The following is a 14,854-nucleotide window of genomic DNA, read 5'->3' on the forward strand; positions in this document are numbered from 1 at the left end:
ACCGAGACTGGAGTGCAGTGGCTGCTCCCGGCCACCGCAGTCTCGACCTGCCGGGCTCCGGCGATCCTTCCGCCTCAGCCTTCCAAGCAGCCGGAACTACCAGCGCACGCTACCACGCCCGGCTAATTTTTGATTTATTGTAGAGATGAGGGCTTGCCAAGTTGCCCAGGCGGGTCTTGAACCCGCGGGCTCAGGCAATCCACTCACCTCAGCCTCCCAAAGGCGCAGGATTACAGGCAGAGCCACCGAGCCCGGCTAAAAACTAATTTTGAAACTTCACATTTAAAAATAAATATACATTTCTGATTATAAAAAAAAGTTTTAACAATGTTATGGAATGTTTACAAAACACAGACCCAGAGAAACAAAATGTAAATTACCCTTGAGCCCTTCACCCAAAGGTTACTAATCACCCTTTAGATACCTTTTATCTAACTGTGTTTGTATATGTTTTCAGTTTAGTCTAGTTCTCTGTTTACTGTTCTGTGTCTTTTTCCTCCTTAATATATAGTAAACATGTCTTCGTGTTGTTAGATGTTCTATATTGTAATTTGTTATGAGAACATTATATTCCATGTAATGGCTTTGTGTCATTTAGTTTAGCTGACCCTCTATTATTGGATATTTAGGCTTTCTGGTTTTTGCTTTTGTTTTTGTAGTTCTTTGGCCATTATGAATAATAAAGTGGTTTGCTTTGCAGAAAAAAAAAAATTGAACTAGATGATGAGTTCCTAGATGTTGATTTGCTGAGTTAACTGTCTGTTCAGATAGATAGAACTCTGGATTAATTTTGGCATTGTTCTTCGTAATTTGGAATCAGGCATGCGGCTTTGATCAGAGACAGGTCATTAGAGAATTCAAGAGAATGCTTATGGAATTCAAACCAAAAGGGTACTACTCCCAATAACTTTTTTTCTTCCTCCATTCTCCCTATATTTTGATTTTTAAATGAATTCTGATTTTATTAACCACATACATTTGAAAAATAAAACATATGTGTGAAATTTATTGTGTATTTGTTCTGCAGATAATGGTGGTTGTACATATATGACTTTGGGGACTTGGTACAGTAGTTCCTGGGCTCCTGCAACCCACAAGCTGTGACTCACTGGTTGGAAGGAGACTGGGCCTGGCATGCCCTTCCTTTTCTGTCCTTTCTCTTCCTGTCCTTAAACTGAGGTTAGACTCTGGACCTGCTTTGGAGCCACACTGGCCACTGAAAGTTCTGGTGGCCTCAATCTGGGAGTTTTGGAACTTTAGAAAATAGACATCCAGGAAAGTATGAAGTAGAATGAGGACTAGAATTTGAGTCTGTGGAACTGGTTCCTAGATTTAGATATTGTGACTTTTGGCAGGTTATAATTCTTCTCTGATTATTATCAGTTTCCTCTTATGTAGAAATACTTTTTTGATCAAAAAAAGTATTATCAATTTCCTCTTACGTAGAAATACTTTTTTGATCAAATGCTGAGAGGTTTTATATTATGTAAAAAAAATTTTCAAAAAAAATTTGGCTGATGGGTAAATGACTCTATTGTTTGCATTAACTTTTAGGTGAATATGGTAGTCTTGTTTATTTGTTTGTTTGTTTATTTCAGTTGGAGTCTCAGTTTGTCGCCCAGGCTGGAGTGCACTGACACTGCCTGTGGCCACCACAGCCTGGACCTCCTGTGCTCAGGTGATCCTCCCGCCTCAGCCTTCCAAGTGGCTGGAACTGACGTACTGTGCCACCATGCCTGGCTAATTTTTTGATGTACTGTAGAGACTTTGTCTTGCCAAGTTGCCTAGGCTGGTCTCAAAACCCTGGGCTCAGACAGTCCTCTTGCCTCTGCTTCCCAAAGTGCTAGGATTACAGGCATGAACCACCATGCCTAGCCTCCTCCTTCTCCTCCGCCTCTCCCCCTCATAGGGTTTTTTGGTTTTTAATAGAGACAAGGTCTTGCTGTGTTGCCCAGGCTGGTCTTGGACTCCTGGGCTCAAGCCATCCTCCTCCCTCTGCCTCCCAGAGTGCTGGGATTACAGGCATGAGCCACTGCGTCTGGCCCTGAGCAGGTTTTTTTGTTTGTTTGTTTGTTTGTTTGAGTTAGAGTCTCACTCTGTCTCCCAGGCTGCAGTGCAGCGGCATGCTCAAGGCCACCACAGCCTCGACCTGCTGGGCTCAGGTGATCCTTCTGCCTCAGCCTTCCAAATAGCTGGAACAACAGGCACGCACTGCCATGCCCAGCTAATTTTTTGATTTATGGTAGAGATGAGTTCTCACCAAGTAGTCCAGGCTGGTCTTGAATTCCTGGGCTTTGGTAATCCTCTTGCCTCAGCCTCAAGTGCTGGGATTATAGGCTTGAGCCACTACACCCGCCCCTGAATAGGTTTTTAATATATGATTTTTGGTCCTAATATAGGGGCTTTGTGATGTTTTACGTGTAGTTGATACAATTCAGCTGTTTATAGTGCTCTGACTTTACTGTCTTTCAGTCATTCAAAAATCTTTGGAAATAATGAGAGATTTTCTAGATCTTAATTTTAAAGATATAGTGTGTATGTTTTAATATCTACAAAATGTTTCAAAGAATTTTGAGATCCCTGATTATTGCTTCTTTATAATATCACTTGACAGAAATCTACGCTAAGGGACATTAGAGAAGAAAATCTAGGTTAGTATAGCTTAAACTTAAGATCATTGACACTGATATGCTTTCCACCACAGGATTTCCCAGGGCTGTTCTGTGAGTGACTAGTTCCTGAGATTGTTGCTCATTAAGCATTAGGGATGGCCAGGTGAGGCTTTGAGATGTCCAGAAGTATAAAAACCTATTATTATGGGGGACTTCAAAAAAATAACTTCTAACATCTTTGTACATTGAGAAGATGTTTCTCTTAGAAAGTTTTGTTTTTAGTGTAAACTTTATGACTTGTTATGAAAATTTATAAAAATTATGAAGTAAAAGTAACGTTCTGTAGGCTACTATATATATTTATACTGTAGGTAAACAAGGATAGTGTTTATTTAATGGGTTTTGCTTGTGAGGAAATAAATATCTGTTAAGATTCATCCATGTTTAAAAAATATACACAAGGACAAAGGAAATACCATTTATTGTCTTCATATAGTAATAATTTAAGTAGTCCAGTATAGATCTGCCCTTAAGAAAGTTGTTAGTGGCAGCTAAGTACAGCTAATAACATAACTCCTACTTTGATTGGTAGTTAATCATAGGAACTGGGAATTAGACTGTGTTTAGTTTTAATTTATGCATTTAAGACTGGAGGCTTTCCAGCGAGGCTGTAATCGCAGCACTTAGGGAGGCTGAGGTAGAGGACTGCTTGAGCCCAAGAGCTTGAGACCAGCTTAGGCAGCATAGTGAGACCCTGACTACAGAAAATAGAACAAATTAGTTGGGCGTAGTGGTGTGCACCATAGTCCCAGCTACTAGGAAGGCTGGTGTGGGAGGAGCGCCGAGCCAGGAGTTCAAGGCTGTGATGAGCTGTGATCCTGCCACTGCACTCCAGCCTGACTGACAGAGTGAGACCCTGAGTCAAAAAAAAAGTGTAGGCTTTCCTCTAAGCACCGTTTAGCGGTATCCTATAAACTCTGGCATGGAATGTGTTCATTGTCATTCACTTAAAAATGTTCTCCAAATTTTATTTTGGTTTATTCTTTGACCTGTGGACTTTTTTGTAAGTATACTGTCTAATTTTGGTTTATTCTTTGACCTGTGTGTGGGCTTTTTTGTAAGCGTATTGTCTAATTTTTGAACATTTGAGGGTTCTCTGGTTATATTTTTGTTACTGGTTTCTCAATTTCACTGTGGTTGGATAACATTCTCTGAATCATTTCAGACCTTTGTGAAGACTTGTTTTATGGCTCAGCGTTTTGATAAATGTTCGTATGCCCTTGAAAAGACTATGTATTCTGCTGTTGAGTACTGTCTTCTGTGTACATTAATAACATCAAGTTTGTGAGTTGTTTTGTTCAAATCTTCTGTATCCTTACTGATTCTTCTTCTTCTTTTGCCTCTTTGTTTCTGTTCTTTGCAGAGAGAGGTGCCTTGAAGTTAAGTGCTACATGTATCCCACTATAGTTGTGGATTTGTGTATTTCTCCTTTTATTTCTGTAAATAACTAAACAATTTGCCTTATTTATTTTGAAGTGTTGTTGCTAGGTACATACAAACTTAGACTTGCTATATCTTTCTAGTAAATGTTGGCCCTTTTATCATTACAGCATGTTTCTTTTTATTTCTAGTAATGCTTGCCACCTTTGAGTCTACTAGGTATGGCTACATCTGCTTTATTTTGGCTACTGTTTGCATGATGTAGCTTCCCCCTGTTTACTATTAATGCTCCAGATTTGTTTTTGAGGTCTGTTTCTTGTGAACAACATACAGAGTTTGGTTTGTCTGCTATTAATTAAATCTGAATTATACTTAGCTCATTAGCAGTTAATATAATTACTCATATATTTGGGTTTATAGCTATCGTATTATTTTTTTGTTTGTCCTACTGGTTCTGTCTTATTTTCTCTCCATTCTTGCCTTCTTTTGGATGAATCAAATATTTGAAAAAATATTGTATCCCTCTCTTTCTGTTAGCTTATTAACTATATCTTTGAAGAGTGTTTTAACTGGCTGGAGGATTCTGTGTTATTAGCAGTTATTTTCTGAAAGCACGTTAAAGATCTGTTCATGTCTCTCCCTCCCACCGTGGCTGTCCTTTTTTTGGCCTGTTGGCCCTTGCCCTGTGCCATTAAAGAAATAGGTGGCATGTCCTGGAAGGGAAAGGTGCACAGAGTGAGAGCCCTCTTCCGTGCCCTTGGCCTCTCACGTCTTAGCTACTTCAGGAAGTCTCTGATGCCTGAACGTTCCCTCCCTTGGATAAAGCCTTTCTAGTTCTAGGAGTGAGTGTTGGTCTGCTGGGACTGTTCTGTCATATGCAGAAGCAGAAGTCTCTCTGTGTTTAGTTCTTTTGGCCTAGACTGTTAGGTCTTGTAGACTTATACTGATGCAGTTACGTAGGACTTGAGCCCTGATTCCTTTGGTCTCTTGCTTCATGTTTTATGCTGCCTGAGTTGCTTATTCCTGCTATCTGGTGGGAAAAATCATGGAGCATAAAGACAGTTGACCCTTGAACAGCATGGGTTTGAATTTGCGGGTTCTCTGACATGTGGATTTTCTTCCAAATCTGCCACCCCCAAGACAGCAAGACCAGTCCCCCCACCTCCTCTACTACTTAATGTGAAGGTGACGAGAGTGAAGTCCTTTATGATGGTCCGCTTTCACTTACTGAACAGTAAATATATTTTCTTTTCCTTACGGTTTTCTTCATAACATTTTCCTTTCTCTGGCTTACTTTATTGTAAGAATACAGTATTTCATACCATAACATACAAAATATGTGTTAATTGACTCTTTATTCTGGTCTACAGTAAGCTATTAGTAGTTAAGTTTTTGGGGAGCCAAAATTATGCATGGACTTTTCTTTTTTTTTGAGTTGGAGTCTCACTCAGTTGCCCAGACTGGAGTGCAGTGGCTGCTCCCGGCCACCGCAGCCTCACCTGCTGGGTTCCAGCGATCCTTCCGCCTCAGCCTTCCGAGTAGCTGGAATTACAGGCACGCACTACCACGCCTGGCTGATTTTTTTATTTATTGTAGAGATGAGGTCTCGCTGCCCAGGCGGGTCTCGAACCCGCGGGCTCAGGCAATCCACTCACCTCAGCCTCCCAAAGGCGCGGGATTACAGGCTGAGCCACCGAGCCCGGCTATACATGGACTTTTCAACTGCGTGGGAGTTGGCACTCCTAGTCCCCACGTTCAAAGTCAGCTATAACACATTGTTAGCAGTTGTTTTAAATGTTTATTGTCTAAGAGTTAAAATGAGATTTTATTATAACATTTATTTATTTTTATTATTTGCAAATCTTTTTTGAGACTTACTTGTTTGAGATCCAGAAATTGAGAGTTTAATCTTTGCCTAAGTATGTGGTATTTTTTTTCTTTCTAGCATATGATTTTTTTATATTACCTATCTTTTTATTAGAATTTTGATGGAAATATTATATTTATGTGAAGATATATGTTTAGAAGGAAGATATTTGGATTTAGTGTTAACTTTTGGGTTTGTAAATGTTAGCATTTAATACTCTTAAAATATTCTTATGTTCCTGTAGTCTGTCTAGCATTTATTACAGTCAGTATCACCTGTATATTTGTTGTTAAGGAAGTTGTCTTATATAAATGGAAATGCTGAGTTAGTTTAAGCAACCTTGGATATATCCCCTCTAGTTGTCGTCTTTCTTCCCTTTTCCCTTTTGATTTAAGTAGTTCCATCAGAAAAGCCATAAAACCGTACTCCTGCTTATCCTCCAGCTGTCAGCTAAAATGTCACTTTCTCAGGAAATCCTATCCCTCCCTCAGTGATCTGGCACCCGTTCCCCAGGCCCTAGAGTTAAATGATCTCATAGCAGTATGTTCCTTCTACAGTTTGCAATCATGTGTTTGCAATTATGTGTGTGTTTACATGATGACTTGATGAACTAAACTGTGTTTAACTATTAATATTTGAGGATCTGCCTGAGTTAGACCAAAAATGCTCTGTGGTAGGTATGGAACTTTTCCTTCCTCACCATCGTAGTCCAAGTGTAATATTAATTACATGAATAAATGAGTGAATTAACTAGTCATTTTGACTACTTTTCTGTTTTTAATGTGAGCTTGGTTTGGGGCTAGGAGTCATAGACTGGCCATGTTCAGAATATCAAATTAGTAAGTTTTAAATCTATAGTGTAAATTTTCATGGTTTTCATGGTTTTCAGCAAAATCTGAGAATATCCTAAGTGATTATCTCTGGAGTAGAGGTATTATATTTGGAAGGACCTGGAACAACAGAAAGCGTCTTCTCAGTTTGTAAGAATGTATTAGATTACTTGATTAATCGTTATCCCTCAGTTAAACTCTATCTTTAACTATTTGAGGAACTGCCTCAATTAGTCCAAAACCATTTGCATATGAATTGAAGCCCTGCAAGGAAAGTAATAATCTGGGATTAGTCTATTGCTCTGAGACTCTTCATGAGTTAGCTAGTGCTTTATCTCCTTTTATTTTATTCAGGATGTGAGTTTGTGGGTTGGCTCTGTGCCTTCGTTGCTGAAGATACCTGCTTTCTGTGTACACACATGTACACACGTATGTACACACGTACTTTGCTGAGCAGTTTGGTATTTGAGTTGCAATTATGGCTTTTCAAATTCCTGGCTTTCTTTTCTGCAAACAAAATGTTGGGTGCTTACTGTCTCCAGATAGTGGTCTGGCCCATTTGAAAGTAGGTGAGATACTCTCTGGTGATGAACTATCCATACATATTATGGTTCAGTAGAAGGTGGCAAAGGCTAAGTGCAGGTTGGTGATAACGAGCAGTAAATGCTGCAGAAAGTAGAAGTGAGGCTCACAGGCTGTTGCTCCCACTGTTTGTTAGTGCTTAATGGGAGGTACATTTGAAAGCGGTACACGAGCTGTGCCTTCCTTTGTGTACAGATCTAATTTCTTTTGCTGTTCTTTGCCTTCTTGAGTGTAGGAATGTATCCTTATCCGTGTGCATAAGCTCTTCGAATATGAGGAGCTCTTTCCCCAGCTCTTTTGGAATTTGGTCAGTGTGGCATATCGTAACCAGGAAGTAGACTTGGAGGCAGACTTTCCACAAGGCACTTGGCCAGGCTCGTCCTTGGTCACATGCTGCAGCTTTAGACTGTATGTGTGGGCTAGTGTCCTTGTTCTAATTTCTCTCCACATATACTCTTTTTAATGCTTTCAGTAAGTCTTTTCGGTTTTTCTTGAGATGCATTTCATAGTTGCAGTACTGTAAAGGATTATTTCTTTAAGTTGGAGCCTCACTCCATTGCCCAGGCTGGAGTATGGTGGCATGCTCACAGCCACCTCAGCATTGACCTCCTGGGCTCAGGCGATCTTTCTGCCTCAGCTTTCCAAATAGCTGGAACTACAGGTGCATGCTACCACACCCAACTAATTTTTGATAATATTGTAGAGACGAGGTCTTGCCAAGTTGCCCCAGCTGGTCTCGAGTCCCTGGGGTCAGGCAATCCTTTCACCTCGGCCTCCCAAAGTGCTGGGATTATAGGCTTAAGCCACCGCACCCCACAAAGGATGGTATTTATTGAAGGCAGCCTAGCTTGTGGTGTTCGGAGTCACTGACCACCTTCTTCTCTGCACAGTTCCCAGGGTCCTCTTCATATTTGTAGTGCAGTCCTTTTTATGTATTTATATTTCATGATGAGCTGCCAGCTAAAATGTCACTTTCTCAGGAAATCCTATCCTTCCCCCAGTGACCTGGCACCCATTTATCAGGAGACATAAGCATCATTATCAGATATAGTTAGGGGACTTGCTACTTTCTGTGTAAAAAATTTAAATATGTAGAAAACAAAACTCTTTACATTTCATTTTACTCTTTCAAGAAAATTAGATGAGATGTCTTGAGTTTTCTGTGGTACTCTAACCTGTTTTTCCAGGACATACAAGGGCAACACTTTTATACATATATATCTAAAATATAATGCATGGATTGCAAATTAATCCTTTAGCAAATATCTAATGATATTAATGGAGATGTGTTGCCCTGAGACTTACTGATTAGGACAGTTCTTTGAGATATCCTTGAATTATGATGGGATATTAGGCTATCACAAAAGTGTAAGTTTTAGAATATTTTTTAATTATATAGGGAAAATGCTTCAAATATAATGGCATGTAAAAAAAAAAAAAAAAGCAAAAGCCCCCTGATTAAATGACTTGATCCAACTTATGTTGTATTTTATTTATTTATTACTTTTTTAAAGAGACAGGGTCTTGCTCTGTTGCCAAGACTGCAGTGCAGTGTTGTGATCATACTTGTGACTTCCTGGTCTCCAGTGATCCTCCTGTCTCCTGAGTGACTGGAATTACACGCTGACCACCATGTTGCCTCTTGTATTTTTTTTTTTTTTGAGTTGGAGTCTCACTCTGTCACCCAGGCTGGAGTGCAGTGGCGTGCTCAGGGCCACCGCAGCCCTGACCTGCTGGGCTCAGGCAGTTCTTCCTCCTCAGCCTTCCAAGTAGCTGGAACCACAGGTGCGTGCAACCATGCCCAGTTCATTCTTTGATTTACTGTAGACGTTGGGTCTCACCAAGTTGCCCAAGCTGGTCTCAAACCCCTGGGCTCAGACAGTCTTCTTGCCTCCCCCTCCCAAAGTGCTGGGATTACAGGTGTGAGTCATCGCGCCTGGCTCATTTTTGTATTTTTTGTAGAGATGGTTCTCGTTATGTTGTTCATGCTAGTCTTGAACCCCTGGACTCAAGTGATCCTTCTGTCTTAGCCTCCCAAATTACTGGGATTAAACGCATGAGCCACAGTGCCAGGCCCTATCAAACATTTTAAATGGAAAAGTGATGTGAATAAAGTAAATGTATGGTTTAGAATGAAAAATTTTAAATACTCTTAAAACTCAGCAATTCTGTTTTTTGGTAGCTAATTTTGAATATCTTTGAATTGGAGGATGTTTATTCCTGGAAGTGTGTGTAGATTTTCCATTAGGAAATGGGCAAGAATAATCTTAAGGGATTCAGTTTCATGAGTCTTATTATTCTTGTGTATTCTTTCTTAAAATTGATCTGCCTGAGAACTGGCCTGTGACTTAGGCCCTGTGTGGTTCATTTACTAACAGTATTGTCATTACTAGATGCTTGTTAGAAATACAAAATAAGTGGCTCTCAATTCTTTCTTTTAAATAAAATAAAAAGAGGACCTAATCAACTTGTCAGTGGATAGATTGTAAATAATTTTTAATGATAACTGATTATGCAGTTTTTGGCATTTGATTCAGAATGTGGTAAAAAAAAAAAATTAACAGTTTAGGAACCGTATGTGTTGAAGATCCATTACTTGTAATGCTCAGGACCAAAATATTTTTGGATATTGGATTTTTTTAGAATTTTGGAATATTTGTATTATACATACTTACCAGTTGAGCATTCTTAGGCTGAAATTCAAAATCTGAACTGCTCCGATGAGTATTTCCTTTGAGTATCGTGTCAGTGCTCAAAAAGTTTCAGATTTTGGAACATACTGGATTTTGGATTTTCTGAGTTGAGATTCTCAGTCTGTGTTAATAGAAATCTCTTCTGTTCCTGGGTATTTATTTATGTGAGCAAGGTCTTCGGTGTTTACACCTATAAAAATAATTACAAACTTGATGCTGAATCCCTTTTTATTCTAGCAGTGATATTTATCCATATACAAATGGGGGGGGACCCTCAAAAAATTGTAATTAACTTTTGGAGGGTGAGCACCTAGTATTACGGGCTTCCCTTGCTAGATTAGTGTTCTAGGGACCCATAGGCACCAGTGTACCAGCAACTGTTATTGTGAGAGGCTGCATTTGGCTTCAGTGAATTTTTAATTTTTCTTTTTTTTTTTTGAGATTCTTTTAATGCATTTGGCCATTTCATTATGGGTTATTTACCAGTGCACTTGCCCACACTGTGCTGAGTGTTTAGCAGTTTTTGACCAGAAAATGACATGACCCCCGTGCCCCACTCTCCCTATTCACCCAGTCTTGCCCTAAGTAACTTTATTTTTGTTTCCTTGGATGAAAAAAGTCCTCAAAGGAAAATGTTTTGCTGATGTGGCAACAAAAAATGGCGGAAGCACTGCAAAGCATTGATGAGTTCAAAAACTGTTTTGAGCAGTGAAGAAAGCATCTCAATAGGTGTATTGCATCAAAACAGAGAGTCCTTTGATGGTGACTGAAGCTTAAACATGTAAGAATAAATACACAATTTTTTATAAATAAATCCTGATGTTTTGGGGTCCTTCCTCATATACATGAAATCATTGTTTAAGAAGTCCTTGTGTCTTCAAGCACCCTCTCTAATACTCTTTTACTGTATATTTAATCATGATGTGTCAGGGTTTATAGTACATTGTTCTGGTTAATGGTATACTTATGATACTGATAATAGTATCCAGATATCTTTTTTTTTTTTTTTTGAGTTGGTGTCTTACTCTGTCGCCCAGACTGGAGTGCAGTGACCGCTCCCAGCCACCGCAGCCTACCTGCTGGGCTCCGGCGATCCTTCCGCCTCAGCCTTCCAAGTAGCTGGAATTACAGCCATGCGCTACCATGCCTGGCTATTTTTTTTTTTTTTTTTTTTTTGAGTTGGAGTCTCACTCTGTTGCCCAGACTAGAGTGCAGTGGCCGCTCCCGGCCACCCCAGCCTCGACCTGCTGGGCTCTGGCGATCCTTCCGCCTCAGCCTTCCAAATAGCTGGAACTACAGGCGCACGCTACCATGCCCAGCTAATTTTTTATTTATTGCAGAGATGAGGTCTCACCAAGTTGCCCAGGCGGGTCTCGAACCCGCAGGCTCAGGCAATCCATTCACCTCGGCCTCCCAAAGGTGCGGGATTACAGACTGAGCCACTGAGCCTGGCCCAGAAATCTTTTTAATTACTTAGAATTTCTTTGATCAACACCAGAATATTTCATCTTAATTTATATCTCATTTTTCCAGATAAGTCATATAGAGTGAAAAATAAAAGACCTTCCAGCATAAAAGTATATTAAATAAGGAGAAACAGAAATAATAGAACATTTTGGCCAGGTGTGGTGGCTTGTGCCTAAAATTCTAGCACTTTGGGAGGCTGAGGCAGGAGGATTGCTTATGAGCCCAGGAGTTCGACACCCTGTCTCTACCAAAAAATAAAAAAATTAGCTGTGTGTGGTGATGCACGCCTGTGGTCTCAGCTGCTCAGAAGGCTAAGGCAGAGCATTGCCTGATCCCAGGAGGTTGAGGCTGTGGTGAGCTATAAGTGTGCCACTGCACTTTTTCATGGGTGACAGTGAGACCCTGGCTCAAAAAAACTCCAAACAACAAAAGAGTCACAGCGTTATGATTATATAGGAAGAGCCTGTACGTTAAAAAAAAGAATGATAGTATTTTTTTTTTTTTTTTGAGTTGGAGTCTCACTCTGTTGCCCAGACTGGAGTGCAGTGGCTGCTCCCGGCCACCACAGCCTCAACTTTCTGGGCTCCGGCGATCCTTCCGCCTCAGTCTTCCAAGTAGCTGTAACTACAGGCGCGCGCTACCATGCCCGGCTAATTTTTTGATTTATTGTAGAGATGAGGTCTCACCAAGTTGCCCAGGTGGGTCTTGAACCCACGGGCTCAGGCAATCCACTCACCTCAGCCTCCCAAGGCGCGGGATTACAGGCTGAGCCACCAAGCCCGGCTGAATGATAGTATTTTTATGCTATTAATACTTTAAACACATATATAACAACTTTATTAAAAATAACAATAGAGTATACTGAAAATTATAACCTCTGCAATCTTTAGATGCTATGAAAAATTATTTTTGCAAGTTGAAAATGGTAAGAACGTGCATAGATTTTCAACATTATTTTAAGGAGTACTTGAGCAAAAAAGCTTATGCACCCTTAACTGGTAGCAGCTTGCACATTCGAATTGCTTGGGGATCTTTTAGAAATCCTGATGCCCCTGGGTTACGGTATAGTTTACTCTTTCAAATCTAGGCTTACAATGGTAGACTGTGATGAAGATCCCTAAAAGTGATACTTTTTCTAGTTTCATGTACACATGTGTTTTTTTCTATATACGCATAGACTTAGAAAAAGATAATGAAAATATTAATGAAAAGTTGAACAATGGAAGCTGGCCTTGATTCAGAAGGGCTGCCTGCTCATCTGCAGGACCAGGGCTTAAGGGCAGGTGATGCTTTTTGACCAGAATACAGGTCTTGGCAAGTGTGACACAGGCTGGATTTTAACTTTTACTCTTCAGTGGGAGCTTCTTGTGCAAAGTACGGCCTGCATGACTGTATGAAGCAGCCCGCATCTTCTGCCTAATAATAGATCTGTAAAGAAATCAGAAAAAATAGAAGAGGAAGGGAAAAAATAGAGGAAAGTTTCTCTGAGCTGAAGAAGGATTCAGTCCAAGTCATGGGTTTGAAAGGCTTGCTGTCCAGAGGGCTAGTGTTTGTTCTTAGGGAAACTGCTGGATTGGGGCTGGGCATTATCAGAGCTGCTTGTGCTGAGAGCCTGATGCTGGAGGGGCTGGCTGCACAGGGTACTAGAGCTGGAGCAGCTGTGGATGACGAGGAGTCTGCAGGGCAGGCTGGCCTAGACCAGGAAGCAAAACAACTCCCTCCCCCTGCAAAAAAACATACACACGCCCCTTCCTTCCTGGGATGACTCTCCTGCCCCCTCTACTGACAAAGCTGAAAACGGTGTCAGCTGGTGCAGGAGAAACACTTAAAGTGCCCGAATCTATTTTCAGAGGAGAAAAGAGCATTCAGAGGGGAGAGTCAGCAGACCCATCGTCAGCACACATGCTCTTTAGCTCTTGATAGGATTAGAGCTGTTGCCTCAGCATTTTATTCATACTTAAACTGGGTAAATCTGGTGTCTGAAGTTTTCATCTTTTGGACCACCTGATGTGCACTATTGTTCAAATGGATTAATATTACTAGTAGGCTTTTGTATTTTTATTTTCCATTCATATTACATAATAGAAACAGTGCAACAAAATATTTTGAAAACTACTGATTAGACTGAACTATAGAGATGGCAGTGCCTTGGAAATGGAAATATTGGCTGGTGTGTGGGATAGTCATAGTTCAGTCACTTGACCTAGCATTGTGTCAGCTGATGGACATTCTGACTTTAAAAGGAAAGGTTCTTTTTTCACATATGAGGAAACTGAGGCATAGAGAAACTAAATTACTTGTCCAAGGTCATACTGCTAGAATGTACCAGAGCCAGAATTTGAATCCACTAGGTTATACTGACTCTTGTACCATCCCAATGAAAAAGGCATTATTATGCTTATTTTACAGTCAAGAAAGCAAATTTGGTAAAATTGGATGTGATTTATCTAGGAAAAGTACTGCTAATTTAGTGTAAGTTTTTATAAGTTAAAAATAATAAATAAAATAATACTCTATTTTGTAGAAAATTAAAAAATAGAAAGGAAGGCTATAAGATAGCGTAAGTGTGAATTGTCTAACAGTTGAGTGAGGAAAGGTGATTATTACCTGAAATAAACCTACATTCTATACAATAACTTAAATAAGAAAGCACTCCCAATTTATTTTCCATGCAACAGAGATCTATCATGTGGTTTGCCGTATGACATATCTCTTAACTATGAGGAGAGCATTAACCAAACAGCCTTTGAAAGTAGAATATTGATTTGTTATGTTTTAGTTGTAAATTTGTGAATTTTACATGAATGAACATACATAGAACTGAATTTTTAGAAGACCAGCATATAACTGCACCCATATTAATCAGTGACACATTTAGAAAAAGATCATCTATAGATGCAGAGATGTTGGGATAAATTTTACTCCAAAGCTGGCACAAAAGCAGAAGAAGCAAGTTTTTATAGAGTAGTGTCCACTGTGATACCTTTGGCTTTTTTAAAAACAGTTTTCAGAATAGTTTAGTATGTTTTTTTTTTTATTTTTTATTTTTTGAGTTGGAGTCTCACTCCGTTGCCCAGGCTAAAGTGTAGTGGCACGCTCACAAACACTCCACTGTTAACCTGCTGGGCTCCAGCGATCCTTCACCTCAACCTTCAAAGCAGCTGGAACTACAGGTGTGCACGACCATGCCCGGCTAATTTTTTGGTTTATTGTAGAGACAAGGTCTCACCGTGTTGCCCAGGCTGGTCTCGAACCCTCGGGCGCAGACATTTCTCTCACCTCAAAGGTATAATTTTAAAATGTTTGTGGCCGGGCTCGGTGGCTCAGCCTGTAATCCCGCGCTTTGGGAGGCTGAGGTGAGTG

At 40.1% G+C, this 14,854-nt stretch overlaps 1 protein-coding gene across 2 annotated transcripts in view; it reads left to right on the forward strand.

Moving 5' to 3' along the window:
- MKLN1 (muskelin 1) overlaps window positions 1–14,854 on the forward strand; it is a 151,563-nt gene that overhangs the window by 1,320 nt on the left and 135,389 nt on the right. For both annotated transcript variants that reach the window (XM_008048005.1, XM_021707539.1), the window contains exon 2: window positions 4,244–4,271. In XM_008048005.1, the coding sequence (XP_008046196.1) occupies window positions 4,246–4,271 (26 nt within the window). In that variant the 5' untranslated portion in view covers window positions 4,244–4,245. The remainder of the gene's footprint in view (window positions 1–4,243; window positions 4,272–14,854) is intronic.

The sequence above is a fragment of the Carlito syrichta genome, unplaced genomic scaffold (assembly GCF_000164805.1).
Source record: "Carlito syrichta isolate Samal-C Ts95f unplaced genomic scaffold, Tarsius_syrichta-2.0.1 Scaffold120455, whole genome shotgun sequence".
Taxonomy (NCBI): domain Eukaryota; kingdom Metazoa; phylum Chordata; class Mammalia; order Primates; family Tarsiidae; genus Carlito; species Carlito syrichta.